Consider the following 19,514-nt stretch of genomic DNA (forward strand, 5'->3'; position numbering starts at 1 on the left):
GTGCAGGGTGCTTGTGGCCATCTCTGTCCCATGCTGGGCAGTGTTGGGATCAACCTAGTCAAGCCTTCTGTGGGGTGGCAAGGACGCACCTGCATGAAGAGCTGGAACCGACTCTCCTTGCGCTGTCGGGTCTTGATCAGTTCCAGGGCAATGGACTGAGAGGAGCAGAACTGGGCCGCTACCTGCTGTAGCTCCTCACGGGCAGGGCCGTCAAACTGAAGCACAGCAGACAGAGCTTGGGCATCAGTCCTGCCAGCAACAGCCCTTCTACCCCCACCCCACCCTGCCACCCGTATCCCCTTCCCAGCAGGCGCACCCGAGCCAGCATGAGGTCACCAATGTCCCTGATGATGGGGCCCTCCTCCCGGAGCTTCCTCATGGCTTCACACCAGGAGTCTGGGACAAGGAGGGCAGAGATGGTGACTGGTCTGTGTGCACTGCCAGCCTCGTGACCCACCAACATTTGGGGCGATAAAGAAGTCAGTTTCAGCTTGAACATCAGACAGGGCTCGAGAGGGTGACCTTCCCAGGGCCCTAGGTTGGGGAAGGGGAGCAGGGGTTCCTCACTGTGGATCTCGATGAGCTCCGGCAGGTTGGGGAAGAGCCGCACCAGCTCCTCGCGGGGCAGGAGGCTCTCCTTCCTCATGCGCTGGTAGAAGATCAGGTCCAGGACCCGGAGTGTGCGCAAATGGGAGGACTCGGTCACCATTAGCTCTGAGGGGGAGCAGGCACAGAGCACAGAAGAACGGATCTTCAAAATCCCAGTTCTGACCCCCAAACCACGAGTTCCAGGAGAACTGATGGCTGGGTCCTGGTCATGCAGCTACCTTCCACTCAACTGAGGGTAGGGATCAATGATGCACAATGGACTGGACAGCTCCAGAGCCTCACTTTCTCCCCTCCCTTCAGTGCTATGAGCATGAGGAGCTTGGGCCAGTCCTCTATGGTCTCTATAGAAATGGGAGTTGGAGCCTTCTCACCATTTATCACTTCCTGCCGTTCAATCTCCCTCTGGCTCAGGCTGGCCACTACGTCTTTGCCCACAGTATGCTGCCAGTTCTGGGCATCTGGCTCTGGCTCCAGATCAGAGAGCTGGCCAAGGTCATCCTCTAGAAGGTGCGGAAGGAGGGCATCTGTGCAGAAACCCAGGCTGGGGGACTCGATGCTCCTGGGGGAAAATGGGCAGCTCAGAGTCAGTTGAGGAAGCACAGGGCTCTTCCACCTGGGTCACCTGCAACCACTGGCATAGGGGAGCAGCGAGCACAGTGGGGCACAGACTCTAAGCCAAGAGGGCAGGTCATGCACTCACCTGCGACCCATTTTGGGGGTGAAGGGAGGGGTTGGGTTCTCCAAAGATCTGCAAAGGAAAGAGTCTCTTCAGCGACAAGGTCCCTGCATAGGTGGGGGTGGGATGGGGAGGGGTGGGAAGAGCCAAGCCTGCCCACCTGGTAGAGAGGCTGGAGGCGGAGGACGAAGCAGACTGGTGTAAGCGGGCAGCCTCAGCAGCGGCATCCATGTCCACATCACTGCGAGACCGAGGCACATTCTCCGCCTTCCGGGACCGCTTCATCTCCTCCCTGCCCTTGAGGCTTTCTGAGCGGCCCAGACGGATCTCAGCTCGAGAACTGGGGGCAGAGAGGGATACCCTAGGATTAAAGGTCCTGGTCACCTTTCACTGATGGGCACTCTCAGGCCACTCAGTGCTACAGGCTCATGCCTTGGTCGGTAGAGCCTTGTGGACCAACCTCAATGCCTCAGTCCCTCAGCCCAGACCCAGAAAGCAAGAACAGTCTGTCCGGGGTTCAGAGGCTGAAGACCCCAGTCTTTCCCAAGGACCTTGAGGGCCGCCCTGTCTGCCAGTGTCGGAACAGGACTCCCAGCCCCACACTGGATTCTGTTTGGGACTCAGGGCCTGAGTCTCTCACAACCAAATTTTAGGATGCTACCTGCTACAGGGGTGCAGGCTTCCCACAGGGATGGACGTTGCTTCCCTCTTGGAAGAGACACTATCCCCAGAGCCCATGAGGACAGGTAGGCAGGTCCCCAACTGCTCCACTAAGCCCCAAAGATCTCCAAGGTGAGATGCTGGTGACTGGGTGCTGTGAAATTCTGCCCCGGGAGAGGGTGTCAAAGGGCTTTCAGAATGTTCATCTGCAAATGGTCTCAAATATCTACTCAAGGGGCCGGTGAGGTGGTGCTAGAGGTAAGGTGTCTGCCTTGCAAGTGCTAGCCAAGGAAGGACCGAGGTTCGATCCCCCGGCGTCCCATATGGTCCCCCCAAGCCAGGGGCAATTTCTGAGCGCTTAGCCAGGAGTAACCCCAGAGCATCAAGGGGTTTGCCAAAAAAAAAAAAAAAAAAAAAAAAAGAAAAGAAAATCTACTCAAGAGGTTGATGTATTTTATAGTCTCAGATCTGATATGTCTGTAAGTGCACTCATGCTGCAATAATCACAACATCTTTCTATTTGGCATATCCAAAATAAATGACACAAAACTGAGTGTAAATCTAACCTTCATTTTCCTTTTTTTTTTTGGTCACACTTGGGGATGCTCATAGATTAGTCCTGGTTCTGTCCTCAGGAATTACTCTTGGTAGTACATGATGACCATATGGGGTGCTGAAGATCAAACCTGGGCCAGGTGTGTGCAAGATAAGTTCACACACATACTATATTATTTTTTTTTGTTTGTTTTTGGGCCACACCCGGCAGTGCTCAGGGGTTACTCCTGGCTGTCTGCTCAGAAATATCTCCTGGCAGGCACGGGGGACCATATGGGACACCGGGATTCGAACCAACCACCTTTGGTCCTGGATCGGCTGCTTGCAAGGCAAACGCCGCTGTGCTATCTCTCCGGGCCCACATACTATATTATTATAATAATTAAAAAAGTATGTATAATTATACATTATAATAATTTATTATTGTAATAGTTACTTGCTATATCATTTCTCCAGCACCCAACCTTCATCTTCTTTTTTTTTTGTTTGTTTTTTGGGCCACACTCATTTGATGCTCAGGGGTTACTCCTGGCTATGCGCTCAGAAATCACTCCTGGCTTAGAGGGACCATATGGGACGCTGGGGGGGGGGGGGGAGATAGAACCATGGTCCGTCCTACGCTAGCGCTTGCAAGGCAGACACCTTACCTCTAGCGCTATCTTCCTGGCCCCCAACCTTCATCTTCTAATAATCTCTGTCAAATCTCACTATGGTACAATCTTTTGTATTGTAATCTGCATTAAGTTTATAAAGGCTTGTTTACAATTAAGTTAATAAGTTATTAACAAATAAGTTAATTAAGTTGATGAAAGGCTTGTTTAAAGCAGAAATGTTTAATGATCACTTATTTAAGAGGTAGGTAATAAGGTGGTTACATTCTGAACCATGCTGAGTCTGGTTTTCTGTACATAGGACTATCTCTGCACACATGAGACCAGTTATACAGCTCCAGGGTGATGGAAGGAATGAGTTGCATGTCTGACAATGAACTTTTACCCTAAGTGAGGAATGGAGAGTTAAGGCTGTTATGACAATCCAGAAACTAGTCCCAGTGTAGTTTTGCTAGAGAAAACTTTCTTTTGTTGTAGGGAGCCACACCCTACTGTGCTCAGGTAACTCTTGGCTCTGGGCCTAGGCTCACTCCTGGGTGACTATATGTGGTGCTGCAGATTGAACTAAGGTCAGCAGTGAGCAAGATAAGGGCCCTGCCTGCTGTACTATCTCTCCAGCTTCAGAGAAGAGTCTGCATTTTCTGCTAGAATGGGCTCAGATGCTTTGCATGCTGGAGCCCACACTTGATCCTGGGTCAAATTACAGGGTCCCTGTGTATCACAAGGTATGGCTCAAAAACAAAGTTCCTCACAGATCCTCAGCTCCAGTTGCCCTCCTTACAAGTGGAGAACTGTCTGCCTGTCCATCTTCTTTCTCAAGACTCCTTCCCTACCTCTGTCATCTCCCCTAGCCTTGTCAGTGAGCACTTCCTGATTTGTGCTTATTTCTGAGATGGAGGCCCTGCCATCCCAGAAATGAGTATTTGAGTGGCAAATGAGAGGCTTGAAAGGAAAGACCTATATCCCCCCAGACTAAGAGGTTAGGGGCCCTCTGGCTTCTGCTTGACCAATATCCAAGATGTCTTCAGAAGCTGGGTGAAAGGAAGGATTGGGGGAGGTTTTCTATTCTTGTTATCTATTTTTTCTATTGTTCTATTTTTCTATTTCTATATTTGTTTCTGGGCCACACCTGGCAGAGCTCAAAAGTTACTCCTGGCAGGCTTGGGGGACCAGATGAGATGCTAGGAATCGAATCCAGGTCTGTCCCGGGTCGGCCGCGTGCAAGGCAAATGCCCTACCGCTGTGTTATCTCTCCGGCCCTGGTGGGGAGGTGTTCTGGAGTAGAGGGACAAGGGAATCGTAAGGACAGCTCCCCCCACCCTGTCCTCTGTGGGCAGTGGCATGTCTATCTCCAGGCGCTTCTACCTGTCACTCTCCAGCAGGTCCTCAGGGAAGCTGCCTGTGGAGAGCCGCTGGGTGCCTGGCTCTGGAGCATCATATTGCTGGTTGTTCTCAAAGTGCTGGATGATGTTTCTCACATTGCCAGGCTTGACTGTAAGGATAAGGAGAGCGGTGAGAACTCTGCCTTTGGTACAAGGTGGATATCTTGTTGTCTGCATATCCTTCTAGACCAGAAGACAGAACAGCGAGCAAGCACGATGAGAGCAGCACAAATGGAGGAGGGATGTGGTTTTAGTCTAGGTTCTTCCACTGACAGGCCCGTGGCATAGCCACTGTGCTTCACTGTGCCTCCACTCCTTCCTTTCTCACCTGCAAAACAGGAGGGTCTGGAAATACATTTTTATGGGTATTCTGTTGCATTGCTTGCTCTGCATTTCAATGACTCTTGTGCTTGCAAATTGTGACTAGTTTTCCCACAAGAGCCAGATACAGGTTAGAAAAAATAGACCGGGGCAAAATCATGTGTGATTCGCACACTGCACCAAGTTCTACCAGACATTTCTCAAGTTTCTATCACTTTCAGAGTTTAATGTTTCTGTATCTTCATCTATTCTCCCTCCTGAGATACCCCTACCCCCCCCAATAAAAAAAATAAGATGACCCTTCTTACATTCAGAGTCCAGTCCTTTCTCAAAGCTAGGACCAAAGAAAGCTATTTTTGTTCAGAGGAACAGAGTGGGCAGGCAGAAAGTAAAAAAGGCAGGTGTGAGGACATGTGTGGGCTGAGAGAAAAAAGCCCAGGCTTTTGCAGGAGCTCACCTGCAAAGTCAATAAGCTCAGTCCTAAACTCATGGCCCTTGAAGTGGGCCTGAAAGGCTGCTCAGTCTGACCACTCTAGTGATGCTGGAAGCTATAGACACACCCCAAGGGACTATACTCTTTTCTGACCCTGGGCTGTGCTAGCTCAAGTCCTGATCCTACATGTACAAACTGTCAGTGACTCCCTGTGACTCTTGGGTTTGAGCCCAGGGGCATGGTTGGCAGGTGGACACATGGGTAGCTGGTGAGTGTCAGGAGCCAGGTTGCTCTTTCACTCTCATGTAGGGTCAGGTCTATTGAGGTGGTCCTGCTGGCCAGGCCTCCTGGTGCATGTGGGTCTCAGGGTGACTGAAGAACTCAAGAGGCAGGTGTCACCAAATTTATTTTGGTTATGCTCCCAGGAGCTATGTGGGAAGGTCACTGTCTCAGGACACAGGCATGTCCTGGTGTGACAAGACCTAGATCAGGCAAGACGTGATAAAGGAGTACAACACAACAGGCAGAAAGGCACATATTTTTTAAGACTATAATTTCACTTAAAATATTTGCTTCCCCCTTCTATTTTCTGAACACAAGGAATATAATACAATACAATACAATATAATATAATATAATATAATATAATATAATATAATATAATATAATATAATATAATAATTAAATTTGGGGGGGGGGACCCAAACTCTGGCACACAAGGCACTTTGCTCTGTGCTTCAGGGATCATTCCAGGCAGGGCGAGGACTCCCATATGGTACTAAAGATCAAATCCAGACTTGTAGGTACAAGGCAAGTACCTTACTTAATAGCCTCAAGGCAAATATTACTATCATCAATGAACTGTCAGAAAAAACTAGTAGTTCTAATGGTTACAATTAGTTACAGTCTATAAGACACGAGATTTTTTTTTTAAACTTTGGCAGGTGTTTGGTCTTGCTTATGTATTCATACCATTGATTTAACTGATTAATCAATCAATCAATTATGGTTTTTGGGCCATACCCAGCGGCGCTCAGGCAGGCTTGGGGGACCATATGGGATACTGGGAATCAAACCTAGATAATCAGCTGCATGCAAGGCAAACACTGTATTGCTGTGCTATCACTCTGACACTGCAATCTCCATTTTAAAGTTTTTTGGGAGGTGCCATACCTGGGGGTATATGGAATACCTGGGTATCTGGGAGCTACCCTCAGCTGCTTGTACAGTCATTCCCATTGAGGCTCCAGGGATCATGCGATGCTAGAGATTTAGCCAAGCCTCCCACATGCAATTCATGCACTCAGCCATTGAGCTCACTAGTCTGGCTTGTCCCCAAAACATCAGAACATCAAACCAAAGCTCAACTCAGATTATGTGCACCTTCTCCCTGGGATCACAGCCCCACCGTGGACACCCTATTCTCTTTCTTGCTGGCACCAAGCACACAGCTTCTTGAAGCCCAGTGCTCACCATACATTCTGGGTGGGGTTGAAGGTACTAAGTATTAATAAAAGACCTAAATTTCAAAGCTATTTTTTAATGGTCAGGGAATATTTGGAACATATCCAAATGGTGCGCAGGATTTAGTGGCTTGTTCTGTGCTCAGGGACCTCTCCTGGTGGGCTTGGGCAGCCATATGGAGTGCTGGGGACTAGGCCAGGATTGGCTCTGTGCAAGGTAAGACCATACATATATATATGCTCAGGGGTCATACATATAAATAAAATAAAATAAGATTCTGGATGTGAGATGCCCTAGGACTATTCCCTTTTTTTGTTTGTTTGTTTTTGGGGTCACACCCAGCAGCGCTCAGATTTTACTCCTGGCTCTACACTTAGAAATCGCTCCTGGTAGGCTCGGGGGGACCATATGGGATGCCAGGATTCGAGCCACCGTCCTTCTGCATGTAAGGCAAACACTCTATTCCCTTTTTGACTCTTAGTCACACCTGGCACTGTACTTAGGATTGTCCAGTGGTGTTCAGAGGGACCATATGCATTGCCAGAGAACGAACTGAGTCATTTATATGAAAGGCAAGTGCCTTACTTCCTGTACCATCTCTATCTTGAGGATCATTCTTTTGTTGTTGTTCTTTTGGCTTTGGGGTTATATACAGAAATGCTCAGGACTTATTCGTGGCTCTGTGCTCAGGCTCAGAAGATGCTATGGGACACTAGGGACTGAACCAGGGTCAACCATGTGCAAGGTAAGTCACTTCCTCACTGTACTATCTTTGCATCTATGTTCTGAATTACTGAAATGACACTGTAATGTCAGTGAATTTAGAGTCCAAATAGGATGGGGAAGTGGTATAAAGCATTGAAGTGCTAGCTCTGTCCATGAGTTCTCAGTGGTCTGAACCCTGGCACTACAGGCATGGGCCTTGAGCATGCCTTCCCCTGAAAGAAGTTCAGAACAAATTAAAATACCATACAGAAGAGCACAGGAGATGAAACAAAGAAAAACACCTCTAAGAAAAAACTGCTAGTATCTTGTGATTTACTGAGAAAAACTATCCCTTTCAAAAAGGAGGATTTCAGTGACATTTCAAGAACTGATGCTAGATATTTCAATGTGTGAGGGTCACACCTTGGGGAGAGAGATGCTAGGTTTTTTGGAGCCCACCAGGAGAGGTGACAGAAGGAAAGCGGAAGGTCTCAGCTGGAGTGATTGCCAGGGGCTCAGGAGGTGCCTCTGGACCCCCTAGAAGTGATCTGCACAACAGAGCAGCTCTAGCAACAAGAAGGAACATGAAAGAAACAGCGAGGGAAGGGAAGAAGGGAAGGACAGGAGACAATGTGAGGAAGGTAGAAAAGGGAATGGAAACTCAATGCTAATACAAAGAAAAACCCAAAGAAAATGGTCCTTTTACCTTCCTCAGGGGATAAGGGATTATGAAATGCTAAAAGAAAACAAACAAAAAGTAAACAATGAAAGTCAAATTAATGTCCTAAGACTCAAAATAAAAATCAATCAAGCTGAAAAGTGAAAAGGTAATGACAAAAGGCCAGGGTTGATCTAGAGGGTCCGTTGCTCACTTCCCAAAAGGTTCAATTTCAGAAAAGGCAGCTTTATCCTAAGGGCTTCTAAAATCCACTGATAGTGAGGTCTTCAGGTGCTGGCAGGAGGGTTAATTTCCAGAAATAACTGGGAAAGCCCAACATTGGGATCAACTAAGTTTTGGGTCTCTGAGTACATCAGTGAGGTCTCTGCACCCCAAATCTGCACTGTACTCACCTAACTTTTTTTTTTTGTCTTTGTTTTTGGGCCACACCCGGTGTTGCTCAGGGGTTACTCCTGGTTGTCTGCTCAGAAATAGCTCCTGGCAGGAACAGGGGACCATATGGGACACCAGGATTCGAACCAACCACCTTTGGTCCTGGATCGGCTGCTTGCAAGGCAAACGCCGCTGTGCTATCTCTCCGGGCCCTCACCTAACTCTTTTTAACACGGTCTCAAACTCCTTTCCAGAGCCCTGAGTTCCTGATTCAGGACCTCAGAGCCCAGAGAGTCCATTGATGAAAGTAAAGGGACATTAATAGTCACTAGAGGCCTGGGGATCACTCCTCTGCAAGACAACCCTTGCTGAGTCATGCACTTAGACACTTCTTGTGTGGCTTTGGGTCTTCATGGCCTCAAGACAGTCACCTGTTCTTTCAAGATTGGCTCCTAAGACACAAGAAGCCCACCTGCCCACCATGCTGATCTGCGAGGAGCCAGGATAAGGTCCCTGCCCAAGGTTGTTGCCTCCCAAACACTCACTGCTCTGGGAAGAGCTTTTGGGTTTCCCGATGTACTTGAGGATGGGGTTTCGCTTCTTGTCTTCCAGGGCATCCTTTTCCTTCTTGGAGTTACTGCTCTGTTGAGACAAGACACTAAGGTTTGGAGAAGGTCCCAGTACCCAGGTCTGGGCAAGTGACCATGGCCTCCAAGGCTGCCCTAAATAAATAGTTGGAGAAGAGTGCTTGCTGCCCAGTTTGGAGAAAGGGCATGAGCTACTCTAGGCTGGGGTTCTCACTGGTTCTACATCCAGAAGAAATGGGGTTAGTGAGAGAAGGTGTGGAGTGCAGGGACACAATAGAAGCCTGGTCACCTTCTTGGTCTTGGGGAAGAAGGGCAGCCACTTGTCCTTGTCAGGAGCCGATGGAGCCTTTTCAGCCAGGCTGCTAGGCCGTGTCTCTCGAAGCCGGATTCCAGCATGGTTCATGTAGGTGCTGAGGGCGAAGTCCATGGGAGCACTATAAGAGGGACAGGAGGAGGGCAGGGGAGGAGGTGAATTGAAGAGCTCAGTCACATCCCTAAGCAAAACTTCTCTTAATGAAGGGTCAGTGGTCTTTGTATGCCAGTTCCTAAAGCAGGAAAACCAGCCCTGAGCTGCAGGACGGGTGGAGGCCCATAGGGGAAAGAAAATCTGCCACTCTTTCAGAGAGAGGAAGAGAGACGGAAGGAAGTTGTCAAATGGCTCCAACAGCCACAGATGAGACTATCCAGAGTTCTGCTCACAAATCCATTTGGCTCTTAATTCAGCAGATAGATGAGCCACTTTGCTGATTCAATGCAGTAAATGCTTCAGCCCTGGCTTTCCTCTCCTCTGAACCAGATTGCTAACCCCATCTTCTCTCCCTTCATTCTATCTGTAGATTTCAGGGTAAACAGATTAAAAGAGCTGTTGAGAAACAGACCCCCAATCCAAAAAAGCTCCCCTAAGCCCCCCTCAAAAAACAAAGGCCCTGTAAGAGGTGTGAGGAGGCAGCTCCCAGAGGGAGGGACCTTGCACAAACAACACACAGGTGGAGCCTGGGCTGCTCCTCCAGGTGATGAAGAGGGTGTGATCTCTTCATTTCAAGCTTCATTCCCAGCTGGGAATGCTGGGAGTGAACAACAACCAGCTTCTTTTAGGCTGGTGAGAAGATATCATGTCCTTGCTGCGCCACAGCTACAGATACCAGGAGACTAAAAATGGACATTATGTAGGGTGGTGTGGAAGCACCAAGCCCAGGGACCAACAGAGTCACAAAGCTCAGCATCCTTCCAGCCCTACACCCACACCACAGAACCACCTCTCAGGCACTCACCTCCTCTCTTCCTCGTATTTGGACCTGGAACGAAAGAAAAGAAGAGATGACTCAGATCCTGTGGCATAGGCGCCTGCGTTCTTTGCTGGGGGCAGGGGAGATCTGGTCAGACTTGGGCTCTGGATCTCAGCTCTGAGCACGTCTGAGAACTGGCGGGTGAGACACACATCCCCTCCTAAGGTAGGAATGAGCCAGTTCTTAGGAGTGCAGGAAGAGGAAGTGCTTCTTGCCTGCTTTGGCCTCTGAAGCTATTCCAGAGGAAGAGGCTCCTCTGGGTCTACTAAGGTCTATGTTAGGAGGGCAAGGCTGACACTGAGGCAGGACCAGCAGTGGGGAGAGCAAACACATGAGACCTGAGGCTAAACTTGAAAAAACTGCTTGGAGACGGTAAATGTCTAAGAGTGATGGGATCTGTGAACAGTTAAGGGCCAGTGATATTTTGCTCATACTGTCACATGATTCTCAAAAATAATCCACAAATAGATATTATATCACCATTTATTGAGAAAGAAGCTTCACTGATATAGACAGAAGTGTCTATTAGTGGACTGCTGTGCTGTCAATAATGCTATAGTATTCAGTGAACCCGATCATCTCACAAAGACCTGGTTCTACCTCGGTTCCTGTACAGTCTCATGATCATCTGATTGAGAGGGAAACTAAGGCTAAAATGACTTGAGGTTCAGGTGAAGTTCAGAGGCTGTTTCCTTTTTTCTTTTTCGTTTTATTTTTGGGTCACACCCTGCAGCGCTCAGGGGTTACTCCTGGCTTTATGCTCAGAAATCGCCCCTGGCAGGCTCAGGGGACCATATGGGATGCCGGGATTCGAACCACCATCCCTCTGCATGAAAGGCAAACACCTTATCTCCATGCTATCTCTCCGGCCCCCTAGAGGCTGTTTTCAAGGAGCCCAAACTCCTTCTGTAAACTTACTTAGTCCCATCCCAAATCCAAGTCTGTTTTCAAAGGATAGATTCAGATATGCACCTCTCTAGAAACCAACAGGCTAATATTAAACAAATAATAACAAATAATAATCCTGGGCTGGAGTAATAGCACAGCATGTAGGCTGCTTGCCTTGCACATGGCCAACCCTGATTCAAACCCCAGCATCCCATATGGTTTCCCAGTCCTATCAGGAATAATTCCTGAGTGAAGAGCCAGGAGTAACCCCTAAGCATACTAGGTATAGCCCCCTAAAAATCTAGAACTGAACAAGTCCAAAACTAAGCCAGATTTTCTACCCAGAAGGCTCTTTGGTTAAGCCCTGGCGTTTTCTGGTCCTGGTGCTGAGAATCAAATCTCAGGTCTCACACATGCCAGCAGACACTAAAGTGATGAGTAACACCTGTAGCCAAACCAAGGCTTCTGGAAATTGCTCATTCTTTTATACTTTTGTCACAAGTTTTAGGAAATCTTCCTGTTGGGCCTATTGCAGCACTATTTACAATAGCCAGAATCTGGGAACAACCAAGATGCCCTCAACAGATGAGTGGCTAAAGAAACTGTGGTACATATACACAATGGAATATTATGCAGCCATAAGGAGAGACGAAGCCATAATATTTTCCTATACATGATGAACATGAAAACTATTATGCAGAGTGAAATAAGTCAGAGGGAGAGAGATAGACACAGAATAGTCTCACTCATCTATGGGGGTATTTTTGTTTTGTTTTGTTTTTGGGTCACACCCGGCAGCGCTTAGGTGTTATTCCTGGCTCTATGCTCAGAAATCGCTCCTGGCAGGCTTGGGGGACCATATGGGATGCCAGGATTTGAACCACCGTCCTGCAAGCAAGGCAAGCGCCTTACCTCCATGCTATCTCTCCGGTCCCCATCATCTATGGGTTTTAAGAAAAATTAAAGACATTATTGGGGCTGGAGTAATAGCATGGTGGTAGGGCTTTTGCCTTGCATGCAGCTGACCTAGGATGGACGGTGGGTCAAATCCCAGTATCCCATATGGCCCCCTGACCCTGCCAGAACAATTTCTAAGCACAGAGCCAGGAGTAACCCCTGGGCACCACTGGGTATGACCCCAAATCAAAACAAATACACAAACAAAAAGACATTATTGTAATAATGCCCAGAGACAATAGAGATAAGGGCTGGAAGGACCGGCTCACGATATAAAGCTCACCACAAGGAGTGGTGAGTTCAGTTAGAGAAGTAACTATACTGACAACTGTCATGACAATGGTAGTGAGTGAGAGAAATAGAATGTCTGCCTCGAATACAGGCAAGGGGTGGGAAGGAAGGAGATGGGGAGCATTAGTGGTGGGAATGTTGCACTGATCAATGTTACACCAGTCATCTTTCTATGACTGAAACCCAACTACAATCATGTTTGTAATCATGGTGTTTAAATAAAGATATTATTTTTAAAAATTGTTACTTCAGGGCCAGAGAGATAGCATAGAGGTAGAGTGTTTGCCTTGCATGCAGAAGGACAGTAGTTTGAATCCCCACATCCATATGGTTCCCCCAAGCCTGCCAGGAGCCATTTCTGAGCATAGAGCCAGGAGTAACCCGAGAGCTGGGTGTGGCCCAAAAACAAAACAAAACAAAAAATTGTTACTTAAAAAAAAATTTTTTTTTTCATGGCTGAAGAGACAGTAGTACCATGGGAAAAGTGCTTGCCTTGCACAGCAGACCTAGGTTCAACCCCCAGTACCCTACATGGTCCCCTGAGCACAGCTTCTTCTGTTGCTCCCCTTTGAATTCTCATGTCTAGGACACAGTTTCCTGTATGGAATCCTCCTTTTTCCCCTTAAATCTCTCACTGCTCAAATGGCTCTTAAGTCACTGAGTGTGAAGCTTGATGTTCTATAATAGTTACAGGAGCCATGCCTCTCTCTGCCCCCCCCCCCACCACTCCACCCAACCCCTGCCAGCTGCACAGTCATTCTGTTTCCAAGTGTTCATCACAGGAATCCAACATGCATCAACATTTCCTGGCTATTTCTGTCTGGGATGGTCATCCCCCAGGTGCCTTTAAGGAGCTTTCCTTGACACAGTGACTCTGGACGAGGGTGACCCAGTCACTCTATTAAACTGGCAGTGCATAGTTTATGTAATTTGCCATACCCTGCTTTTTCTTCCTATAATAACATAAACTCCCCAAGAGCTGTTTGGTTTACTAATGCACCCCAGTAGCCTAGCACAAGGTAGGGATCTCATAATTGACTACTGAGCTCAGTATATGTTGAGACTGAGTAGGTCTAGTCTGACTTCTATCCTGAGAGATAAGACCAAGGTGACACCAGCTTTTGTAGAAGCAGTGATGGGGCAAGCCCATCTGCAAAGTGGCACGACAATGGCATCACTTCAGAAAACGGGGCTGGAAAGTAATCCTTGACCAATTGTGCTGAGTGATGCCTGTCTTCCTTTTTGGGGGCCATACTTGGAGTTACTCAGAGGTTACTCTTGGTTCTGCACTCAGGAATCACTTGCTTGGGGAACTATATAAAATGCTGGGGATCAAACCTGGGTTTGATTTGTCTGACTACATGGAAGGCAAACACCCTACTCCCTGTACTATTGCTCTGGACATAAGAGGCCTGTCTTCTGAGGTTACCAGGAACTAATGTGTCAGTCTCCTGTCAGTCCTCTCTGCCTCCTGAAGGAGCTTTGGCCACTGGGGAATCACTGCCAGGCTCTCACACTCCCCCATTAGATAGAGGTAGGAAGGGAGAAAAATCAGGAGGATAAAGAGAGGAAGCTGAAGTCTCACCAAATTCCCAAGTCCATAGTTTGCTGTACCTATCCAATTATCCCCAGAGGGTCCTGGAAATACACTGGGAGGGCAGGACCCAACCCCTTTTCACAGAGAAAGGAGAATCAGGACAAAAATGGAAGAATCAGGACAGAAATGGAAGAGGGAAGAGGATAAGGAACAGACCTTACAGTTGTGCCAGTTAGTAGAGGGTGTGGAGAGGGATTGGACACTCACAGAATATCACCCAAGGCAGCCATCTGCTTCTCAGCCACATGGCGCTCTCGGAGGGGGTCCCTGTCCAGCTCCAACAGGTCGTTCTCCCCATAGAGGCTGCCAAGCCCCAGGGTTCGCTTTGTTCTGAGCCAGAGAGAAACACAGAGGACCTCAGGCAGCTCTCCCTGGAGTGAGGGTAATGCAGCCAGACCCACAGGCCCCAGATTGGGGGGGCCTCCACACACACGGGGTGGGTAACCTGTAGTCGAGGATCTGCTCCTGGATCTCTGGGATAGCTGCCTCCTGGGCATCACAGATAATGGTTCGGGCATCCTCACCATTGCGCAGGCGCAAATCTGTGTGGACAGTAGGAAGAAAACAGAGATGGGATGAAGGGCGAAGGCCTCCAGAGGTAAGGCTAGTGCATCTCAGTAGTTTAGCTCTGATGGACTGACAAGAAGTATGGCTTTCTAGCCTCCTCTTAGCCACAAGGAGGCAAATGCCACTAGGTCCTTCCTGAATGCAGGATCCCAAGACAGGGACAAATAAACCCTTTTCTGGATGCTCTAGACTAGAAGGGAAAAAGCTATAAAGCCTTTCTCATCACTGTGTCCAGATATAATGAGACATCCTGATCTCACTACACAGACCACCTCAAAGCACCTTTGCCTCCTGCTCCACAGCCAGCTCACAGGCTAGGGAAGGCCTCAACTCTCAACAGAAATGGGGAGCTCGCCTGTACTTTGCTGCGCCAAGGTCAAGTCCCTTTGTGTGGCTGGCTGCCCAATACTGAGCTTGTCTGTATGCCGTGTGCCTGGCTGTTCATACTTCCTGGCCCTCGGGCTGATGGCCTTGAACATCTCCTCTGGGAAGCTGCCTGTGGATGCCTTCTCAGTGGCCTTCCTATAACCTCCCTCAGGTCCTCCACTCAGACTCAAGATGGAGAATGGGGCCAAGCAAAACTCAAGAACACAGGGGTTCTTCTAGGTGGGGTGACTGTCTTGAGTTCTGTAGTTTTTACTTATCTTGGTTTTAGGGTCACACCTGGTAGTGAAGAGGAATAATTGATGGCATGTTGCTCAGGGCATCATATTCATTGTGGAAATTAAACCCAGAGTATCCTGCATACAAGGCCTATGGACTAAGCTCTCTAGTCTGGGTCTGTAGCTCTTAAAGGGTTACCCAAGGGATTTTGATTTTCAGTTGGGTGATGAACCCCCAATCAAGTCCAGATGAGCGAGCTGAGGGCCAAAGCACAGGTGGGTTGGCAAAATGAGCCCAAGTCTGCTAAGTGTCCTATGCCCTAAGCTTGTTCATGGTCAAAGTGAAGTACTTCTGAAGGAACTGCCCCTCTTCTCTCCTATAGAGGACAGTGCTCAAACATACAGTTTATGTCCTCTCTGTCCTCGGAATTTCCTGAGGACCCAGGATAAGCTGGAAGCAATGAGTCAACTTACCGATTTCAGCCTGCAACATCTCTGGGACCTTGACTCTCAGAGGCTACAACACAGAGGAGGGAAAGATGGTGAAGCAATGCTGGGGTGGAGGGACCAGAGACACGCTCTGGAACACAGCCCTCCTCCTCTACTGGCACCCACCCCCACCCCCCACTGCAGAGCTAGCTTCTAGGCTGGGACTCCCAACGGAAGAACTCTGAGGCTGAGGGCAAGCTGAGCCTGTGCTCTGGGCCATCAGGACAATGTGGAACAGATGTTCCCTAAAGAGGGAGGGTGCTAATTGAGCAGCTGAAGTGGAGGTCTTACCCTTCCCGTACTTCTAAGGGAAAATGGAGCCTTCCAGGGATACAGGGTTGAATTCTATGAGATCAGGATGGCTGAGGCCTGGAGTGTCCATAACTACAGGAAATGACTGGAGCTCTGACTTGCTTCTTTTATTGGGGAGGTGGGAAGGAATTATGAAGCTATAAAATTATTTATGGTTAAGTTTTGGGTATACAATGTTCCAACACTAATTCCTTCACCAGTGTCTACTTCTATCTACCAGTGTCAGGGTTCACTCCAGATGGTGCTCAGGGGACCATATATGATGCCAGGAATTAATCCTGGGTCAGCTGTGTGCAAGACAAGTAGCTTACTTTATGTATTGTCTCTCCAGCACTTAACTTGATTCTTTTCGTTTAGGGCCATGTCCCATAAAGGCTTTGAGAGTCATATCCTCAAGGACTTCTGCTGACTCTGTGCTTTGGGGAGAGGGTGGTGTCACTCCTATTGGTACTCAGGGGACCATGTGGTACTGGAAATTGTGCCTGTGATCAGCCCTTCTGAGACCTCTCAGCCCCACCTCTGGTCATCTTACTCAAGAACTCATTGGGGCAAAAGGCAGGCTCTTTTATTTTTGGAAGGAGGGATTCTCCCAAGAGGTGCTCAGGAGAAGCTCCCAAGGGTCACGGCATAAACATGTGGCCTGGACAGGTTGCTGCAAGAGCCTGGGGATGAGATGTGGCTCAGAAAGCAGTCTGGGAGCATTAGAACCTCACTGCAGTGGTGCTTAGGGGAGAATGTGGTTACTGGGATCGAACTTAGGGTCTTCATGTCCCAGGCCTGAAAGTAGTTCAAAGAAAATAAATTCTGAATTTAGTGTGCAACTGTCTTACCGCGTTTTTCTCTAGGAAAATATTCCAGATGTCCTTTCCTAAGCTTCGTGACTCCTTAGGATTTGTCTGCTGATAAACTTCTGCACACAAGTAAAAAAGCTAAGAGAGATAACAGGGGTTAGTGATGCTGCTCCTCCGGCAGCAATTTCATCTCCCACCCAAGGCAAGGGGACAAGCAGTGTTATCAGGATACATCTACAGAGGTGCTTCTGGCATCAGCTGGGGAGTATGCAGCTTCTACCTTCACCAGGCAAGTAGCTAAACATCTTATAAACATATAGCAATATCCACAACACTCAGGTCAGTGTTAAGGTTGAGAAAATGGACCTTAAGAGTGTTTCAGAATCCAGAGCTTAAAGGACCTTCACTTCTGCATTCCCACATACACCACAACCTCACAACCACGTTGTTCCCAGATGCACATTCCACACTTTGCTGCCTTGTGTTCTCTACTTTTTATTACATTCTCTAAGATCCCTACTTTATATCCCTTTGTGATGTGCCTATCTTCAGTGAGAAAAGCTCCCGGAGTACAAATACCTATTGAGGAGCCAGACTATGCACACAGTGGCTAGGGTATTTGCCTTGCATGCAGCCAGCATGGGTTCAATCCTGAGTTATCCTACATGGTCTCAAGCCTGCAGGTATAATTTCTCAGTGCAGGAGGAGTAACCCCTGAACATCATCTGGTGTGGCTCAAATACTAAAATCAAAACCAAAACTAATACCTATTGAATATATACTGATCTAAAAGCATATTCTGAGAAAGTAAAATCAGCTTCTGAAGAACAAATCCAGCTTTCTCCTTTCACCTCCTTCCTGTCAAAGTGGTAGGCAGGTTCCTGGCTCTGAGCTAGGGAGACTGGTGTCTGTTCCCTAATTCCTTCTGTCATCACTCCAGAATTAAGACCTTTCAGAGCTTGGTCCCCTGGCCAAGCATTCTATAGAAACATAGTAATATGCAAGGGCCACTCTCTCAACTACTCAAAGTCAGTCTGTCAGTATGTATCTACCTCCATTTTATCATAAACTCTAAGAAGCCCATCTCTGGGCTGAGGAAAACTATTTCCTGGTCTGGCTCTTGATCTGGTTAATATAATTCGCAGCATGATCCTTTCCACCCAGGTTACGTATTCTCTTTTTCTTTTTTTCTTTGGGCCACATCCAGCAGTTCTCAGGGGCTACTCCTGTCTCTAAACAGGGTAATCATTCATGGTGATTCATGGTCTAAGGGGATCACTTGGGATACTAGGGATAAACCCAGATTGCTCATGTGCAAAGTAAATGTCCTATCCACTGTATCATCATCACTCTGGTCCCAGTTACCTCATTTCTATTCTGTCTCTGTTTGAGACAACTGACAGAATTGGAGACAACTGACAGTACCCCAACAGATGCCCAATGAGTAATGCTGAATGTCAGGTGGCTACTCAATCAAGACCAACATAAACTCACCAGCGGGCTGGGGTCAGCTTGAGAGAAGATGTACCGCAGAAAAACCCCCAAGTGGGCTGGCCGAGATTTAAGTTTCTCAAGATCCTGGAATATGATGTCACTCTGAAAGGCAGAAAGACAAGGATGGCTGAGGGGCACAGAAGGACAAGGACGGCTGAGGGGCACACAGCAAGCACCCCACCTGCTGTATACTGGGGTCCTGGGTGTGGCCTTTGAGGACTCACCATCAGTGGCCACTGTTCCATCTCCCCCACAGTGTTGGTGAGTGTTAGGGAGAGCAGAATGACAAAGGAAGAAACCAAGAAGCTGTTAGTTACCTCGTTGTTGAAATAACCTGGGTCGTAATCTTCTTCCGGGCCAATGATTAAAGGCTTTGGGCTTTGCTCTGCACCCTGGGAAGAAAGATGAGGTCAGAGAGAAGAGGTTGGTGGGTTCTAGGCAGTGTTTCAGAGCATCTCGGCCCTGATCTGAAGACACTCAGGCCTGCTGATGTATCTGCTTCTGCACAGTGCATCTCTTAAGAACAGAATCAGGGACCTCTGATGCCAGAAGTCAGCACTTCTGGGTGGGGTAGAGTGGCCCGCTCACAAGGAGAGTATGAGAAGTGAGAGCCTCTCTTCCTGTTTGCGAAAGTTCTGGGAGTGTCAGCAGACAACGCAATGTCTCACCACCCCTGGTGGGCTGTGGAGTCAGGTGCCCAGGCCAACCTGTGCCTACCTCAGTCCCGTGCCTACAACTCAGAGCTTCCTAGTTAAGGGCTTGGCAGCCTAGCCTTCATCCGGGGGGAGCCCAGAATCTCTGCCTCACTGAGCACAATGAATGGTGAATGAATGCATCTCATGAGGTTAAGGTATCTTAAGGAAGTTGGATCAACAGGGTTTTTTTTTTTTTTTTTTAGTGCTTCAATAAAGCCTGAAAGCACTGGGTTATTGCTTGTTTCGGAATGATTTTTTTTGTTTCTTTTTGAGCCACAACTGGTGACAGTTAGGGGTTACTCCTGGCTATGTGCTCAGGAATCACCCTGGCTTGGGGCGGGGGGTCATATAGGACTCTGGGGGATTGAACCTTGGTTCGTCCTAGGCTAGCGCATACAAGGCAGACACCTTACTGCTTGCACCACCACTCTGGCCCCTCGGAATAATTTTTTTTGTTTGTTTTTAGGAAACACTCGGTGACGCCCAGGGGT

General features: G+C 48.2%; 1 protein-coding gene across 8 annotated transcripts in view; it reads right to left on the bottom strand.

Annotated features, from left to right (window-relative positions):
* Positions 1 to 19,514, bottom strand: part of ARHGEF11 (Rho guanine nucleotide exchange factor 11) — a 146,674-nt gene that overhangs the window by 9,991 nt on the left and 117,169 nt on the right. For all 8 annotated transcript variants that reach the window (XM_049781944.1, XM_049781941.1, XM_049781945.1 and 5 more), the window contains 16 exons: positions 18,646 to 18,720; positions 18,329 to 18,430; positions 16,874 to 16,972; positions 15,717 to 15,759; positions 14,519 to 14,615; positions 14,281 to 14,403; positions 10,326 to 10,349; positions 9,344 to 9,488; positions 9,013 to 9,109; positions 4,477 to 4,603; positions 1,446 to 1,625; positions 1,310 to 1,357; positions 981 to 1,168; positions 568 to 714; positions 317 to 396; positions 90 to 215 (listed from right to left, as the gene is read on the bottom strand). In XM_049781944.1, coding sequence (XP_049637901.1) covers positions 90 to 215; positions 317 to 396; positions 568 to 714; positions 981 to 1,168; positions 1,310 to 1,357; positions 1,446 to 1,625; positions 4,477 to 4,603; positions 9,013 to 9,109; positions 9,344 to 9,488; positions 10,326 to 10,349; positions 14,281 to 14,403; positions 14,519 to 14,615; positions 15,717 to 15,759; positions 16,874 to 16,972; positions 18,329 to 18,430; positions 18,646 to 18,720 — 1,701 coding nt within the window. The remainder of the gene's footprint in view (positions 1 to 89; positions 216 to 316; positions 397 to 567; positions 715 to 980; positions 1,169 to 1,309; positions 1,358 to 1,445; positions 1,626 to 4,476; positions 4,604 to 9,012; positions 9,110 to 9,343; positions 9,489 to 10,325; positions 10,350 to 14,280; positions 14,404 to 14,518; positions 14,616 to 15,716; positions 15,760 to 16,873; positions 16,973 to 18,328; positions 18,431 to 18,645; positions 18,721 to 19,514) is intronic.

Source organism: Suncus etruscus, chromosome 10 (assembly GCF_024139225.1).
Source record: "Suncus etruscus isolate mSunEtr1 chromosome 10, mSunEtr1.pri.cur, whole genome shotgun sequence".
In the NCBI taxonomy this organism is placed as follows: Eukaryota; Metazoa; Chordata; class Mammalia; order Eulipotyphla; family Soricidae; genus Suncus; species Suncus etruscus.